At 41.4% G+C, this 16731-nt stretch overlaps 1 protein-coding gene across 1 annotated transcript in view; it reads left to right on the top strand.

Moving 5' to 3' along the window:
* Positions 1 to 1253: 1253 nt before the first annotated feature.
* The window catches only part of TEX11 (testis expressed 11), a 295189-nt gene continuing 279711 nt past the window's right edge, over positions 1254 to 16731 (top strand). The window contains exon 1 of the mRNA XM_017349668.3: positions 1254 to 1462. Within this exon, the coding sequence (XP_017205157.3) occupies positions 1426 to 1462 (37 nt within the window). The 5' untranslated portion in view covers positions 1254 to 1425. The remainder of the gene's footprint in view (positions 1463 to 16731) is intronic.

Raw genomic sequence — 16731 nt, 5'->3', positions numbered from 1 at the left:
AACCTTTTGTTTGGAGATGGATGGGATATGTGAGTTTGCTGTGAACCATCAGGGGGTCATTAAGGAGTTTACTTCAGATTTGATAGCTGCAGGGTAACAAAAATCTGTCTTGAAACATTGTCTTCTTTTTCTCTCCCTCACGCCCACTTCCTCAGCCCCCCTCCCTTGCTTTTGTATTTTTTAAAGATTTATTTATTTATCTGAAAGGCAGGGTTACAGAGAGGCAGGGGCAAAGGCAGAGAGAGGGGTCTTCCATCCGCTGGTTCACTCCCTAATTGGCCGCAATGGTTGGAGCTGGGCCGATCTGAAGCCAGCAACCAGGAGCTTCTTCCGAGTCTCCCACACTGGTGCAGGGGCCCAAGCACTTGAGCCATCTTCTACTGCTTTCCTAGACCATAAGTGGAGAGCTGGATTGGAAGTGGAGCAGCCGGGACTCGAACCGCCATGAAGGGATGCCGGCACTGCAGACGGCAGTTTTACCAGTTACGCCCCAGCGCTTGGCCCCTGCTTTTGTATTTACATCGTATTTGCGTACTCAATGATTCTTACGGAGCATTATCAGTCAGATAACTCTCTGAACTACATCCTCAGGACGTAAATTCTAGACTGGAACTCAAGTCTTCAGCTCTTGCATAGAGGGAAAAGGTCGTAAATGGCATCCCTATAAGGGGAGGAGCTTTCTGAGCCTCTTCAGGGGCTGTGAAAGGAGTGTGTGGAGAGGAAGGACGCCGTAGTCTCAGTGGTCTTAGCCGCGGTGAGTGATTTAGTGGGTAGGAAGGCTGGAGATGGTTTTAGTCGTTTGTTAATTGGCAAGAAGATGTGGCCATTGGGCCAACACTTTTTTGAGTGGCCCCCAAGACAACGGCTTTGTGGACTATCAAACTGTTCATGGCGACAATGCCAAGTTGAAGATGGAGGGGCAAAGACAGCGTTTTTGGGCTGAGATAGAGGAGTGTGAGGACAGTGCTGGGCCACGAAAAGCGGGCCATAGTAGTCATTGTAGCTTCTACAGGACGGTTGGTGGTTGGTGACAATTGGCGGTGGGGTGCTCAAGGTGCTGGGTCAAAATGCGTTCAAACTATGATTGGTTGGGCTGGGGGTAGGGACGAATTTTGAACCAATTAAGAAGTAGCGGTGAGGCTCGTCTAGACCAATCACAGCGTCCTGCTCAGCCCTGCTTCCGGCGCTTCGGGGAAGATTTATGTCCCTTGACAACCTGCTTGCTCTGTCCCCTCCCCCCGCCCTGTTAACTGCCTTTAACGGCCGTTAACTACTTTTAGCGCCCCCCCCCATCCTCCCCCAGGCCCTCAAAGGAGAAGTATCGAGAAAAATTTGACTGGAAAGAAATGTCTTGAGAAAACGGAGGATAATGAACAGGATATGAAATACTTCCTTGTTTTGTAGGCTGAGGCTAACGATTTAAAAATGGACAACAGAGACATGCGTTACATGGACTTTTCAGGTACACGGCTTTACATGGTAGTAAAGGGAATGTTAAGTTGTTGACTGCATTATTTACTGTCTAGATGTATTTTATTAATGAATTTTGTCTTTCGGCGAGTGTGCATAGCTTCAGGTTTTCTCATTTCTGTGCCAGTGACAATGCAGAGGTTTAAGACGCTGGGGGCCTTTTATGAGCTAATGTAGGGAAACAGAGTTCACGATTCCTAACTTGTTTTCTATCAGGATTCTTATGGCATACAAACTACTACTGGTTTAATGTGAAATAGAAATTTGTGTTAAATGTACATTAAAAAAATAGGAGGGGGAGATGGGCCTCGTTGTGGCCTAGTCCCAGGAAAGCCTAGCCATTAGCATCCCATATGGGCCACAGTTCCTATTCTGGCTGCTCCACTTCTGATCCAGTTCCCTGCTAATGCACCTGGGAAAGCAGAGGAAGAGGCACCACGTAATTGGGTTCCTGATCTGCACTTGGGAGACCCAGAGGAAGTTCCTGGCTCCTGGCAGGCCATTTGTAGACATTTAGGGCATGAACCAGCCAATGGACGATGTCTGTCTCTCCTCTCTCTCTAACTCTGCCTTTCAAATAAACACATAAATCTTAAAAACAAACAAACAAGCAACAACAGCACACTGTAGGGTCCTGAAGTGCCCTTCCATAATTGTCAGTGAAAAATATAATTATGCATAGATTTCAAAAATGTTTACACTGGAATACACTTATTTTAATCCTATTTTCTATGAACTTTTTGAAGTCTCCTCTTAAATTATATCTTGTGTCACTTTAAGTCTAAATGTGTTTTGTGCCTAATTCTTTTGAAAGTGGGTAATCTGTGTGTGGTATTTATGGGAACTCCTAATAAACAAAAGCAATTTGATTGACCAGGACAGCAGGGTACTGGGAGAGTTTATAGTACTTGCTTTGTTTCTGGGGAAATGATTAGATCTGTGGTACATTCACATTCACATGATAATGAAATAAGTTGTTATCAAGGTGGCTACAAATCTACTATTTTAAAAAGTTTAGGGGCCAGCACGGTGGCGTAGTAGGTAAAGCTGCTGCCTGCAGTTCTGCCATCCCACATGGGCTCTGGTTCGGGTCCCGGCTGCTCCACTTCCCATCTAGCTCTCTGCTATGGCCTGGGAAAGCAGTGGAAGATGGCCCAAGTCCTTGGGCCCCTGCACCTGTGTGGGAGACCTGGAAGAAGCTCCTGTTTCCAGGCTTTGGATAGGCGCAACTCCTACGCTTGTGACCGTTTGGGGAGTGAGCCAGTGGATAAAGGACTTCTCTCCGCCTCTGCCTCTCTGTAACTCTGCATAATAATAAACTCTGCATAATAAGTAAATCTTTAAAAAATATTTAGGTCAGTATTTTGTAAAAGCTTGTCATGTTAAAACAACAATCAAGCCTTCTTTAAGTTTTATTCTTTAAGTTTTTTTATTCTTTATTCTTTAAGTTTTAATTTAAGATATATTCTCTTAAAGGTATAAACATGAAATAGGGAGTATGAATTTTAAGGATATATTTGAGATCTTGTATTTTACATAGATATTTGAAGCATACAGAAAAACATAGAAATAATATAATGAACACTTGTGTACTTGTCACTGTGTTTTGTCAAATCTTACCAGTTTCTCCTATGCCTCAGTCATTTCACTGTTTCAGAGAACTAAAAGTTTACATGTACCATTTTTATCTTTTAAAATTTCACATAAATTATATTATTTTAAATGGCATTTTCCCCTGCAACTTGTCTGGATTTTGCCTCGCATTGTGTTTTAAGTATTTATCCAGATGGGCATTTAAACTCTAGATCATTTATTTACACTGCTGATAGTACTAGTGTAAATGTATTGTAACTTATTTATTCCATTTCCTTTTTTTAACATATCAGTTATTTTAGATATTTGCTATTGCAATCAACACTACAGTGAACATTGTGATTTTGAGTGTTAAGCAGGAACTTACTAACATTTTTGACCATTACCTGTAGGAAGAAAATGTTTTCCATCATATCTCAGCAAACAAACACTATTATCAAAAGTTGAATGAAACAAGTTTTTACCCCTGTTACATGCAGTGTATTATACTTTATTTTTCATTTAAGAAAGTGCTGAGTATAACCCACTAACTTGATTTACTTCTTCTCCCCTCCATTTTCTTTTTTGCTTATTTTTATTAATATGAAGAGAGAAAATTTCATGTATTTCATAGGTAAACTTCTGAGAAGATAATCATACTTCCCTCCCTCCTTCTTTTCTTCCCTCAATCCTCCTCCTTCTTCCCTTTTAAAAAAAATTTTTGCAAAAACAAAATTTCAGTCCATTATATGATCACAGGATTAATATACAACTAACCGTAATATTCAACAAGTAAAAAAAAAAAAAGACTGTAGTTCCACAGCAGTATAAACAAGGGCTAAAAAAAAAAACCCAAATCTTAAGATGTCCATTTCATTCCTACACATTTTTTGTATTTTATATTAACTGCTTCATATCAAAGAAAACATGATATTTGTCCTTTTGGGACTGGCTTATTTCACTAAGCATAATGGTTTCCAGTTAGATTCATTTTGTTGTGAAAGATAGGATTTCATTCTTTTTATGGCTGAGTACTATTCCACAGTGTATATGTACCACATTTTCTTTATCCAGTCATCAGTTGATGGACATCTGGGTTGATTCCATATCGTAGTTATTGGGAATTGAGCTGTAAAAAATATCAGGTACAAATAGCTCTTTCTTATGTTGATTTAATTTTGGTTGGGTAAATTCCCAGGATTGGCACTGTTGGGTCATATGGTAGATGTATTTTCAGATTTCTAAGGAATCTCCATTCTGTTTTCCATATGGTTGTACTAGTTTACATTCCCACCTACAGTGTTTTAGGGAGCCAGCATTTATTATTTTTTGATTTTTGGATGGTAGCCATTCTCACTGGGGAGAGGTAAAGCCTCATTGTGTGTGTGTGTTTTTTTTTTTTAAAGATTTATTTATTTGAAAGGCAGAGTTACAGAGAGACAGAGGCAGAGAGAGAGAGAGAGAGGTCTTCCATCCACTGGTTCACGCTCCAGATGTCAACAACGGCTGGAGCTGTGCCTATCAGAAGCCAGGAGCCAGGAGCTTCTTCCGGGTCTCCCATGTGGGTGCAGGGACCCAAGGACTTGGGCCATCTTCCACTGCTTTCCCAGGCTATAATAGAGAGCTGGATCAGAAGTGGAGCAGCTGGGACTTACACTGGCACCCATATGGATGCCAGCACTGCAGGCGGTGGCCTTATCTGCTATGCCATAGCGCTGGCACCCTCATTGTGATTTTTTATTTGCATTTCCCTGATGGTTTCCTCAGTGTTTTCCTCCAGGAATTTTATGGCATCAGTTCATAGATTTAGATCCTTGATCCATTGTGAATTGATTTTTGTATAAGATGTAAGGTGGGATTCTTGTTTCATATTTCTGCATGCATGGATCCAATTTTTCCAACACCATTTGTTGAGGAGACTGTCCTTTCTTCAGGGGTGAGGTTAGATAGTTGTATATGTGTGGATAAATTTTGGGGGTTTCTATTCTGTTTCATTCATCTACATGTCTATTTTTGTGCCAGTACCAGGCTGTTTTGATTATAACTGCCCTGTAGTATGTGTTGAAATCTGGTATTGTGGTGCCTTCAGCTTTATTTCTGTTATTTAAGATAGCTTTAGCTATTCAGAGTCTCTTGTGCTTCCATATGAATTTTAGCATCATGCTTTTAGTTCTGAGAAGCGTGTCCTTGGTATTTTGATTGGGATCACTTTGAATCTGTAAATTGCTTTGGGTAGTATGGGCATTTTGATGACAGAATAGATGATGATAGAATAGTAGAATGACTACAATTAATTCCACGAACATAGAAGATTTTCCAATTTTCTTGTGTCTTCTAATTCTTTCTTTAATGTTTTGTAATTTTCATTGGAGCGATCTTTCACATCTGTGGTTAAATTTATTCAAGGGTATTTAAAATTTTTATAGCTATTGTCAATGATACTGATCTTACAAGTTCTGTCTCAGCCATGGCATTGTTTGTGTATACAAAGGCTATTGATTTTTGTGTGTTGATTTTCTATGCTGCAACTTTTCTAAACTTTCTTATGAGTTCCAATAGTCTCTTAGTGGAGTTTTTCAGTTCCTGTATATATGGGATTATGTCATCTACAAACAGGGATAATTTGAGTTCCTCTTTTCTAATTCATATCCTCTTGATTTCTTTTCTTGCCTAATGTTTCTGGCTAAAACTTCCAGAACTATATTCAATAGCTGTGTGAAAGTGGGTGTCCTTGTCTGGTTCTGGATCTTAGTGGAAATGCTTTCAACTTTTCCCCATTCAATATGACGCTGGCTGTGGATTTGTCATAAATTGCCTTGATTGTGTAGAGGAATGTTCCTTCTATACCCAATTTGCTTAAAGTTGTTTTTTTATTATTATTATGAAAGGATGTTGTATTTTATCAAATGCTTTCTTTGCATCTATTGAGATAATCATATGCTTTTTACTGTAAATTTGTTAATGTGCTCTATCACATTTATTGATTTGTGTATGTTGAGCCATCCCTGCATATCAGTGATAAATCCCACTTAGTCTGGGTGAGTGATCTTTCTGATGTGTTGTTGGATTTGATTAACTAGTATATTGTTGAGGATTTTTGCATCTGTGTTCATCATGGATATTGCTTTATAGTTCTCTTGGTTGTATCTTTTTCTGGTTTTTGGAATTTAGGTGATGCTGACCCCATAGAAGGAGCTTGAGAGTATTCCCTCCCTTTGGATTGTTTTGAATAGTTGGAAAAGAATTGGAATCAGTTATTTAAAGGTTTGGTAGAATTCAGCAATGTAGCCATCCGGTCCTGGGCTTTTATTTGTTGGGAGGGTCTTTATTATTGATTAAATCTCCATCTTGGTTATTGGTCTATTTAGGTTTTCTATGTCTTCATGATTCAATTTTGGTCAATTGTATGTATTCATAAACACATCCATTTCTTCTAGATTTTCCAATTTGTTGACGTCTAGCTGTTTGTAGTAATTCCTGATGATTCTTTTTATTTCTGTGTTATCCATTGTATCACCTTTTTCATCTCTGATTTTACTAATTTTGGTCTTCTCTCCCCATCCCACCCCTTTTTTTGTGTATCAATTTTGTTTATTTTTTTCAAAAAAACAGCTCTTCATTTCACTGATCTTTTGTATTGTTTTTGGTTTCAATTTTATTTCTTCTCTCATTTTTTAAAAAAGATTTATTTATTTGAAAGAGTTACAGAGACAGAGAGAGAGAGAGAGAGAGAGAGAGATCTTGCATCTGCTAGTTCGCTCCCTAAATGATTGTAATGACAAGGGCTGGGCTAGGCCAAAGCTAAGGAGCCAGGAACTTCATCTGTGTCTCCCATGTGGGTTCAGGGGCCCAAGAACTTTGGCCATCTTTTGGGCTTTCCCAGGCACATTAGCAGGGAGCTGGATTGGAAATAGAGCAGCCAGGACTCCAATTGGTGCCCATGTGAAATGCTGGCATTGCAGGCAGTGGCTTAACACATTATGCCCAATGCAATCTTCTCTTCTCTAATTTTAATTATTTATTTCCTCCTACTTATTTTGGGTTTGGTTTGTTCTTGTTTTTCCAGGTCCTTGAGATGCATTGTTAGATCATTTATTTGATGCCTTTCCAGTTCCTTGATGTAGGCACTAATTGGTATAAACTTTCCTGTTAATACTGTTTTCATATGTTGTGTGTCATCTTCATTTGTTTCTAGGATTTTTTTTACTTCCCTTTTAATTTCTTCTATAACCCACTGTTCATTCAAGAGCATGTTGTTCAGTCTCCATATGTTTTCATATTTTCTAAATTTTCCTAAATTATTAATTTCCAGCTTCATTCTATTGTGGTCAGAAAAGATACATGGTATGATTTCAACTTTTTGTATTTGTTGAGACTTGTTTTATGGCCTAGCATATGGTCTATCCTAGGGAAAGTTTCATGCACTGATGAAAAAATATATATTGTACATCTATAGGATGAAAAGTTTTGTAGATATCTATTATGTCCATTTGGTCCATAGTGTAGATTAACTCTTGTTTCTTTGTTGATTTTTTGTGTAGTTGATCTGTCCATTTATGACAGTGGGTTGTTGAAGTCCCCCATTATTATTGTATTGGAGCCTATATCTTCCTTTAGATCCCTAAACACTTGTTTTAAATAGCCAGGAGCCTTGGCATTGGGTCCTTATACATTTAATACAGCCACATCTTCCTTTTGAATTGATCCCTTACTCACTACACAATGCCCTTCTTTGTCTCTTTTAACAGTTTTTGTGTTAAAGTCTATTTTGTCTGATTTTAGGATCACTACTCTGCTTGCTTTTGCTTTCTGTTAGTATGAAATATCTTTTTCCATCCTTTCACTTGCAGTCTGTGTATGTGTTTGTTGATGAGGTGTGTTTCTTATAGGCAGCAAATAGATGGGTCTTTTTTTTTTAAAAAAAAAAAAAAGATTTATATATTTGAGAGGCAGAGTTGCAGACAGAGAGAGGGAGGGAGAGGGGTATCTTCCATCTACTAGTTCACTCCCCAAATGGCTGCAATGGCCAGAGCTGAGCTGATCTGATGCCAGGAGCCAGGAGCTTCTTCTGGGTCTCCCACGTGGGTGCAGGGGCCCAAGGACTTGGGCCATCTTCTACTGCTTTCTCAGATCATAGCAGAGAGCTGGATCGGAAGTTGAGCAGCGGGACTTGAACCGGTTCCCATATGGGATGCTGGCACTGCAGGTGGTGGCTTTACCCGCTATGCCACAGCGCCGGCCCCTCTTATTATTTTTTTTTTTTTGTCTGAGTCAAAGATTTGTCTTGTAGTTCAGATATTCTTTCTTCTGTCTGACCAGTCTGTTGTTAATACTTTCCACTGTATTTTCTATTTGACATATTGAATTCTTCATTTCTTATTTATTTATTTATTTATTTTATTTTTTGACAGGCAGAGTGGACAGTGAGAGAGAGACAGAGAGGAAGGTCTTCCTTTGCCATTGGTTCACCCTCCAATGGCCGCCGCGGCCGGCACGCTGCGGCCGGCGCACTGTGCTGATCCGATGGCAGGAGCCAGGAGCCAGGTGCTTTTCCTGGTCTCCCACGGGGTGCAGGGCCCAAGCACCTGGGCCATCCTCCACTGCACTCCCTGGACACAGCAGAGGGCTGGCCTGGAAGAGGGGCAACCGGGACAGAATCCGGCGCCCCGACCGGGACTAGAACCTGGTGTGCCGGCGCCGCTAGGCGGAGGATTAGCCTAGTGAGCCGCGGTGCCGGCCAGAATTCTTCATTTCTAATATTTCAGTTTTATTACTCTTCAATATCTGTGTCTCCTGGCAAAATTTTCATCCATATCATGTATGATTTTTTCATCTCATCTATTTGCTCTTCTGTGTTTTCAGTAATCTTATGATCAGTCTTTTAAATTCCTTTTCAGGCATTTCACCAATCTCTTCATCTTCACATTCTAATATTGATGTATTGTTGTGTTCCTTTTAAGAAGTCATATTGTCCTTGTTATTCATGTTTCATATATTTCTACATTGAGTTTTAGGCATATGTGGAAACACTCGTTTTTCTCCCTTGATGTCTTTTATCTTTGAAGTATTCCTCTGTGGATTAGTGGACTGTCTGCTCCTTCAGTGGATAGACAGGGGCATATGCTGGGTGGGTCACGTAGCTCTGGTCAGTGCTTGAATGTGGGCAAGAGTCCAGGGTGACACCCAACTTGGGCGTGGTAGATCTCCTCTACTGTCAGATTGGGGGAGGGTATGATCATGTCGGCTGGTGTCATATGGCCTCACCTCCCTCTGCCAAGGTTATCAATGCCTGGGGTTAGCACACAGTGGCTACACACCTCACCCACACAAGTGCATGAACCACACAAAGGATCTGTGTGGTCCTCTGTGTGAGTATGGAACCCTCTTGCAATGACCTACCCCAGACACTCAGGGAAATCTGAGCCTCTGAAGCTAGACACAACGACTGCCCAGAGATCCAGCTACACCTCAGGTCATTTTGTGCAATCACAGAATTCCCATAGCCATAGTGTGCAAGGCTCCCACAGTTACAGGGAGCAGGAGATCCACTCTCAGCCTTAGGAGCCCACCCCATCCACGGAGAGAGCAGAGGTGTTCCTAGAGCTGGCTGCCTGAGGTGCTCTGTGTTGGCAGTTTCAGTCCAGGCAGCTGTGATAGAGTGGGGGAAAGGGAGCACAGATTTATCCCTCTGATAAAATCCTGCAATTGCACACATGCGTGAGCTGCTTCAGCATTTACTGGCATTATTAATGATGACGCTTCCTCCCTGCTAGTCACTGGCTGTCTTTGTTGGGGGATGAGGAGAAAGAACTATGTTCCTCTTTCATGGGGTTAGTGGGCACCCTACCTCACACTAGCACTCCGGGCTGGACTCAAAGTCAGTGTGGTCCACAAGGTTCTCCCTCAGGAATATTACCAGTGATGCTGGCTGCCACAGTCTCCTCTCACCTTGCTCCAAGAAGATGGTGTCTTCTTCAGCCCACGGCTGTGGGAGTCACAGGTGGCATCCCCCCTCATGGCTGTGTGTTTGTACTACCCGTGCTGCTGCATGGTGTCTGTCTTCTTTCTGTAGAATTTTCACTGCAAACATGTCTCCCAGTTCTCCCCTGGGAATGCAGTTACTCTGCTTTTCTTCTGTTATCATCCTGTGGTGACAATCAGCATGTCTTCTTCCTATTTAGTTATCGTGGATTACACGTAACTTTTTAAGTTGAGTTTTGTAAAAATGAACTACAAAACACCAGTGATGGCTTTAGTTTATTTCCTTATGGAAAACTGATATAACACCAATCTTCTGCCACAAATCCCAATCCAGATCAAGGCCAAAAAGGAATAGAAGCTGATCTAAGTTATACTTTAAAAAAAGAGATTTATGTATTTATTATCTGAAAAGCAGAGTTACAGAGAGAGGGAGAGGCAGAGAGAGAGAGAGAGAGAGAGAGAGTTTCCATTGCTGATTCACTCCCCAAATGGCAACAGCAACAACTAGGGCTGGGCCAGGTTGAAGCCAGGAGCTTCATCCGGGTCTTCCACACGTGGGTGGCAGAGGCCCAAGTACCCGGGGCATACTCCAGTGCTTTCCCAGGTGCAGTGAACTGGATCAGAAGTGGAGTAGTTAGGGCTTGAACTGGCGTCCATATGGGTGACTGGCACACAGGTTACAGCCTAACCGGCTGCACCACAGTGCTGGCCCCTAAGTTATACCTTTTGTGGTGAAATAAATGCACCTACTTTTCTACGTGGTAGCTCTTCAGCTGTTTGAAGATTCTTACCATGTCCCCTGGCAAGTTTCTTCTTCAGGTTGAGCATTCTTAGTTTGTGCACTTGTTACATGATTTCTAGCCCTCTTATCATTTTGCCTGAAGTTCTCTGAACATGCTCTGTTCTTTGCATATTATTCCGTAAAGTGTAGTACAGAACACTTAAGAACAGAACACAATTTTCTAGGTTTGATATGATGAGCACAAGATAGTCTTCCTCTTTTGATTTAAGGGTGACCATTGTTCTCTTTATGTAAGAATGCAGCTAAGATTGAATTTTTTTTTCACACCACACTGGTGACTGATTTGGAATGCTTTGCCCCCAAAAGCTTCTCAGTCTTTTGAAAATACATATGGCTGTTAAGTTGCATTTTGCCTTTTTAATGTATTGGTACAGTTAGTTTTGAAGCTTTACATGCAGGACTCTACTTTTTTCTTGCATTGCTACAACTGGAGATTTAATTTTTATTTCTGATTACAAAATCTGTGTTATTTGATATCTCTCCTTCTAAGTTTCTTCAAAGAAATCATTGAAGAATTTTTAAATAGGACAGCGTCAAGGATACAGTGTTATGCCATTGAAAACCTCATTTCAAGTTCACATCAATCTGTTAAGCAGCATGCTTTAGGTATGCTGGTTCAACCTGCCTGATTTGCTCTTGTCTATTGGTCTATACTTGGCTGTATCTGTAGGTTTAGATTTTCTGATTGTCTTCTCAAGGGCTCTTCATATATGTACCTCTGTTACCAACTGTCCTGTTCACCTTTGAGGTTACCTTCTAGATACTGAACAAACTTAGATGTGGTTCTGTGCTCCTCTGCTCCTGACCTGCAGCTTCCAGGGATTTAATCATTAAAGTACTTTTTCTCTCTTCTTGTGCACTCTCCCCTTTCCTCCTTCATTCCTCCCCCTTTCTTTCTAAACTTTATTGAGGTATTAATTACAGACAGTAGTTAGCACAATGGTTAGAACACGGTTTGGGACGCATGCATCTCATTTTGGAGTGCGTGAGTTCTAGTCTTGTTTCCCTTTCCCATTCCAGCTTCCTGCTAATGTGTGCTCTTGGAGACAACATGTGATGATGCAAGTACTTGGGTCCCTGCCACCCATGTAGGAGACTCTGAGTTCGGGGTTCTTAGCTTTGTTCTGACACTAGTCCCAGCTTGTTGTAGGCATCTGGGGAGTGAGCTGGCAGGTGGAAGATTTCTCCCCTTGCCCCATCTTCCTGCCCTTTGAGGATTTTTCCTTTTTCAGAAAGAATTAGAATATTCTCATTTCCTTAGAAAATTCTGTTATGCCCCTTGCAGTCAATCTACCTACCACCCTCCACCCAGACAGCCACTGTTCTGATTTCTATCATTGTAGTTTAGTTTATAAATGAAATCATACAGTATGCACCCCTTTTTAATTTTGTCTTTCACTCAGTGTAACTGTCATCAGATTATTCCATATTGTTACATATGAGTAGTTAATTCCTTTTATTGCTTAATAGTATTCCAGAGAATAAATATATGCATTCAGATGCACACTTTTGGCTATATGAATAATGTTGCTATGAATCTTCATGTATAAGGTTTTTTTTTTTTGACAGGCAGAGTGGACAATGAGAGAGAGAGACAGAGAGAAAGGTCTTCCTTTGCCGTTGGTTCACCCTCCAATGGCCGCCGCGGCCGGCGCGCTGCGGCCGGCGCACCGCACTGATCCGATGGCAGGAGCCAGGAGCCAGGTGCTTTTCCTGGTCTCCCCTGGGGTGCAGGGCCCAAGCACCTGGGCCATCCTCCACTGCACTCCCTGGCCACAGCAGAGAGCTGGCGTGGAAGAGGGGCAACCGGGACAGAATCCGGCACCCTGACCGGGACTAGAACCTGGTGTGCCGGCGCCGCTAGGCGGAGGATTAGCCTAGTGAGCTGCGGCGCATGTATAAGTTTTTAAAATAAACTTAGGTTTCCATTTTTCTTGGGGAAACTACTTAGGTTTGCAATTGCTGGAATGCAACATGCTTTTGTAATCAGATTTCAACAGGTTGTCTAGAGTATTTCCTTTTTAGAGGACACTTTTTTTAAAGGCTCAAACTCTTTTTTTTTTTTCAAAGATGTATTTGTATTTGTTTATTTGAAAGGCAGAGTTACAGAGAGAGAGGGAGAGACAGGGAGAGATCTCTCACTTGCTGTGTCATTCCTTAAATGGCCACATTCGCTGGGGCTGGGCAAGGCCAAAGCCAGGAGCCCTGAACTCCATCTAGGTCTCCTACGTAGGTGGCAGGGGTTTAAGCACTTGGGCCATCTGTTGCTTTCCCAGGCATATTAACAGAGAACTGAGTAAGAAGTGGAGCAGCCTGTACTCGAACTGGAGCTCACAAGGGATGCTGGTGTTGCAGGTATAGGCTTAACCTGCTCTGCCACATTAACCCCAGGCTCAAATTCTTACTTCAAGAACCAGTAGGTGGGGCTGGTGCTGTGGTGAAGCAGTTAAAGTTGCCGCCTGCAGTGCCAGCATCCCATATGGGCACCAGTTCGAGTCCTGGCTGCCCCACTTCCAATCCTGCTCTCTGCTATGGCTTGGAAAGCAGTAGGAGATGGCCCAAGTCCTTGGCTCCCTGCACCCATGTGAGAGACCCAGAACAAGCTCCTGGTTCTTGGCTTTGGATTGAGCCCAGCTCCAGCTGTTGCAGCCATCTGGGGAGTGAACAAGTGGATGGAAGACTTCTCTCTCTTAGCCTCTGCCTCTGTCTCTCTGTAACTCTGCCTTTCAAATAAATAAATAAATCTTTAAAAAAAAAAACTAGTAGGGACCCCTGCCACTCACCTGGCCCATCCCCCCCACCCACATGCCTTTCCAATCAGTAAATCTTAAAAAAAGAAGTTGGGAGGGGGAATTCATTCAAGATAACTAGCTTTCATTGAACTCAAAGGATTTTATTTATTTGGAAGTCTTCCCAAGCCTTATTGCTTTTAAATGCCACAATGAGATCCTCAAATTAGGAATGGAAGAATCATTAGGAAATGTACCAAGAGAGGGCCACAGGATTATGAATCATAAGGAGGGGTGGGAATTTGGCACAGAGGTGAAGATGCCCCTTGGTATGTCAGCATCCCGTATCAGAGTTCCTGGTTTGAATACTGACTCCTCTTCCCAACCATCTTCCTGCTAGTGCATACCCTGGGAAGGCAGCTGGTGACAGCTCAAGTATTTTGGTCCCTGGCCACCCATGTAGAAGAATCAGTTTGAGTTCCTCCTTCCTGACTTTCTTGGCTGTTTGGGAGCGTTTGGGGAGTGAACCAGCAGATGAAAGATCTCTCTGTGTCTGGCTCTCTGGCTCTCTGCCTTTCAAATAAAATAAAAATGAGTTTTTTAAGAAGTCATGAGTGTACCTGTTATACAACCTGTGCAGAAATCCTATTGGGATATTGATTGGGGTTGCCTGATTAGGTAGAAATAATACAGTTTAGAAATGAAGAGTTAAATGACCAAAGACCTGAACCTTCTGAGTATGCCTTTACATATCTTTCTAACGATATTTCCTGTAATCATCCTTTACCCTTTTCTCCAACTACTTATGATTATTTCAACCCATTGTGCTTTTCCAGATCTCTGTGCTTCCCCCTTTGGCATGTATTTACGTGATATCTGCCTGGGAATCTTTAACTTACCATTCAAGAGCACCTCCCCGAGGCCTATCCTGCCATTCCTATTTCCCCTCCCTCAAGTTGGCAGAATTACCCAATCCATTCTTTATAGTCCTATAGCATCTTGCATTTGCAGCAGTCACAACACTATATTGTAATTTTCTTTTCATTTTTATTTCCCTTGATAGTGTGATCCTTGTGACGGGATAGACTGCCTTACTCATCTTTATATTCCTAGCGGTAAGGAGACAGTATGGATGCCAGCCAATGCAGAAAGAGTGTAGTTGCCTTGGATTCTTTTCAGGGCTATGCTGTTAATAGCTTTGATCTTGTATAAGTTGATTAACTCCTCTGCGTGTCCTTTCTTTTAGTCAGTTGTAAAATTAGAATGTGTTACTAGCATTTTAAGGTGACTTAAAAACTCTAAAACATTAGTTGATTGATATATTTATATCCACATATATCTCGTGTGGAGATGACTGTAAGCTCTTCAAGGGAGCAGACTATCTTAATTCATGTTGTATCATTGGTGCTTAGCAAAGTATCTGTTTATCACTAAATGTTTAATGAATGAATGGATGACTATAATAATTTTTGTCACTTAATTCATATGGTCCACAAGGATACCAACATGACCACAAGGAATTATTCTAGTTTTGTTTTAAATAATGATGATTTAGAAGTTTTTTTGTGATGATTTAGATGTGATAATGATTTGGTGATAATGATGAAGATTTGTACTTTTTATGATTTGGAAATGCACATGGGCTCAGATAAACTTCTGCTCTGTTGTTCCATGATTGAAAAATAATTCTTAGGGGACAGTGGGCTTTTGTTATATCAGCTAAGAATTTGCTTGCGACATCCACATTCCATATCGGAGTGCCTGGGTTCAAGTTCTGGCTCCATTCCTGACTCTAGCTTCTTGCTAATGTGGCATCCTGAGAGGCAGTAAATGTTGGCACAAGTAGTTGAGTCCCTTGCCACCATGTGGGAGACCCAGATTCAGTTCTTGGCTCCCGGCTTTGGCCTGGCTCAGGTTACAGGTATTTGGAGAGTGAATCAGAAGAAGTTGGGAGATCTTTTTCTTTTTGTGTCTTTCTGCCTTTCAAGTGAATAAAATAAATAAATAAAAATCACAGAGTGCCTAATTATTTGACATTTTCCTCAGGAATCCTCTAAATAACTAGCACATTCTATTAGGGATGGAAGGGCTAGAGATATCTTGTGTGAAAAATTAGCTATTTTTCTTGTGTGGTTGTCCCTTAGTATGTGTAGAAGATTTGTTCCAGGGCCTTCCATGGATACCAAAATCTAAGGATGCTCCAGTCCCTTATATAAAATTATGTTGTGTTTGCATATAACCTACCTGCATCTTCCTGTGTATTTTAAACCATCTCTAGATTGCTTATAATACCTAATATAATGTAAATACTATGTAAATACTTGTTAGACTATATTATTTAGGGAATAGTATCAAGAAAATAAAGTCTGTACATGTTCAGTACAGATGCAGTTTTTCCCAAATGTTTTCTAACTGTGGTTGAATTCACAGATGTGCAATCCCTGGATATGATGTGGTGTGAGCATGTTAATTTCCAATTCAGGTTCTTGTCTCACAGAGATAAAAATTCTATGTGGAAACTAATAACATACACAAATAGGAACAGGATTTGTTTAACAGTGAGGGAGTAAACATACATTCACGCATGAGTGTGAGTTGCCCCAAACAGAGAAATAACTATCACAAATGGGTCAGAGTGTTGGCTGCGAAAGAGAGAGAGAGAGAGAAAACGAGAGCAGTACCTCTCAGTGTGTTCTGTAGTGGAAAGACAACCCTCTTCACCCCCCTCTCTGCCTCCTCTTATGAGGTAGAAGGTGGTGCCTTAATCGGGTATACAAACCAGCTGGTGTTAGCTTGCACCATGGTCTTAGATGTGACAGGTGCATCTTGGGAAGGTGGGTGTATCAAGTCAACAGTTAAAGTGATAGGATTACATTGTAGGATTGTAAGAATTCCAGCTCACCTAAATTTTTACTAGCTGCCTAGTTACACCATATCAGATACAGAGGGCCATGGTAGTATGTGTAGTTCATTAAAACTATAGAGATAAGAAGCCACAAGGAGAGTTGATACAATTTATTTTTTAATTTTTTATTTATTTATTTTTTTGACAGGCAGACTGGACAGTGAGAGAGAGAGAGACAGAGAGAAAGGTCTTCCTTTGCCGTTGGTTCACCCTCCAATGGCTGCCGCGGCCGGCGCGCTGCGGCCGGCGCACCACTCGGATGGCAGGAGCCA

This window comes from Oryctolagus cuniculus, chromosome X, assembly GCF_964237555.1.
Source record: "Oryctolagus cuniculus chromosome X, mOryCun1.1, whole genome shotgun sequence".
Taxonomy (NCBI): Eukaryota; Metazoa; Chordata; class Mammalia; order Lagomorpha; family Leporidae; genus Oryctolagus; species Oryctolagus cuniculus.
Note: the sequence above shows the minus strand (reverse complement) of the source record. Positions and strands in the feature narration are given on the sequence as shown.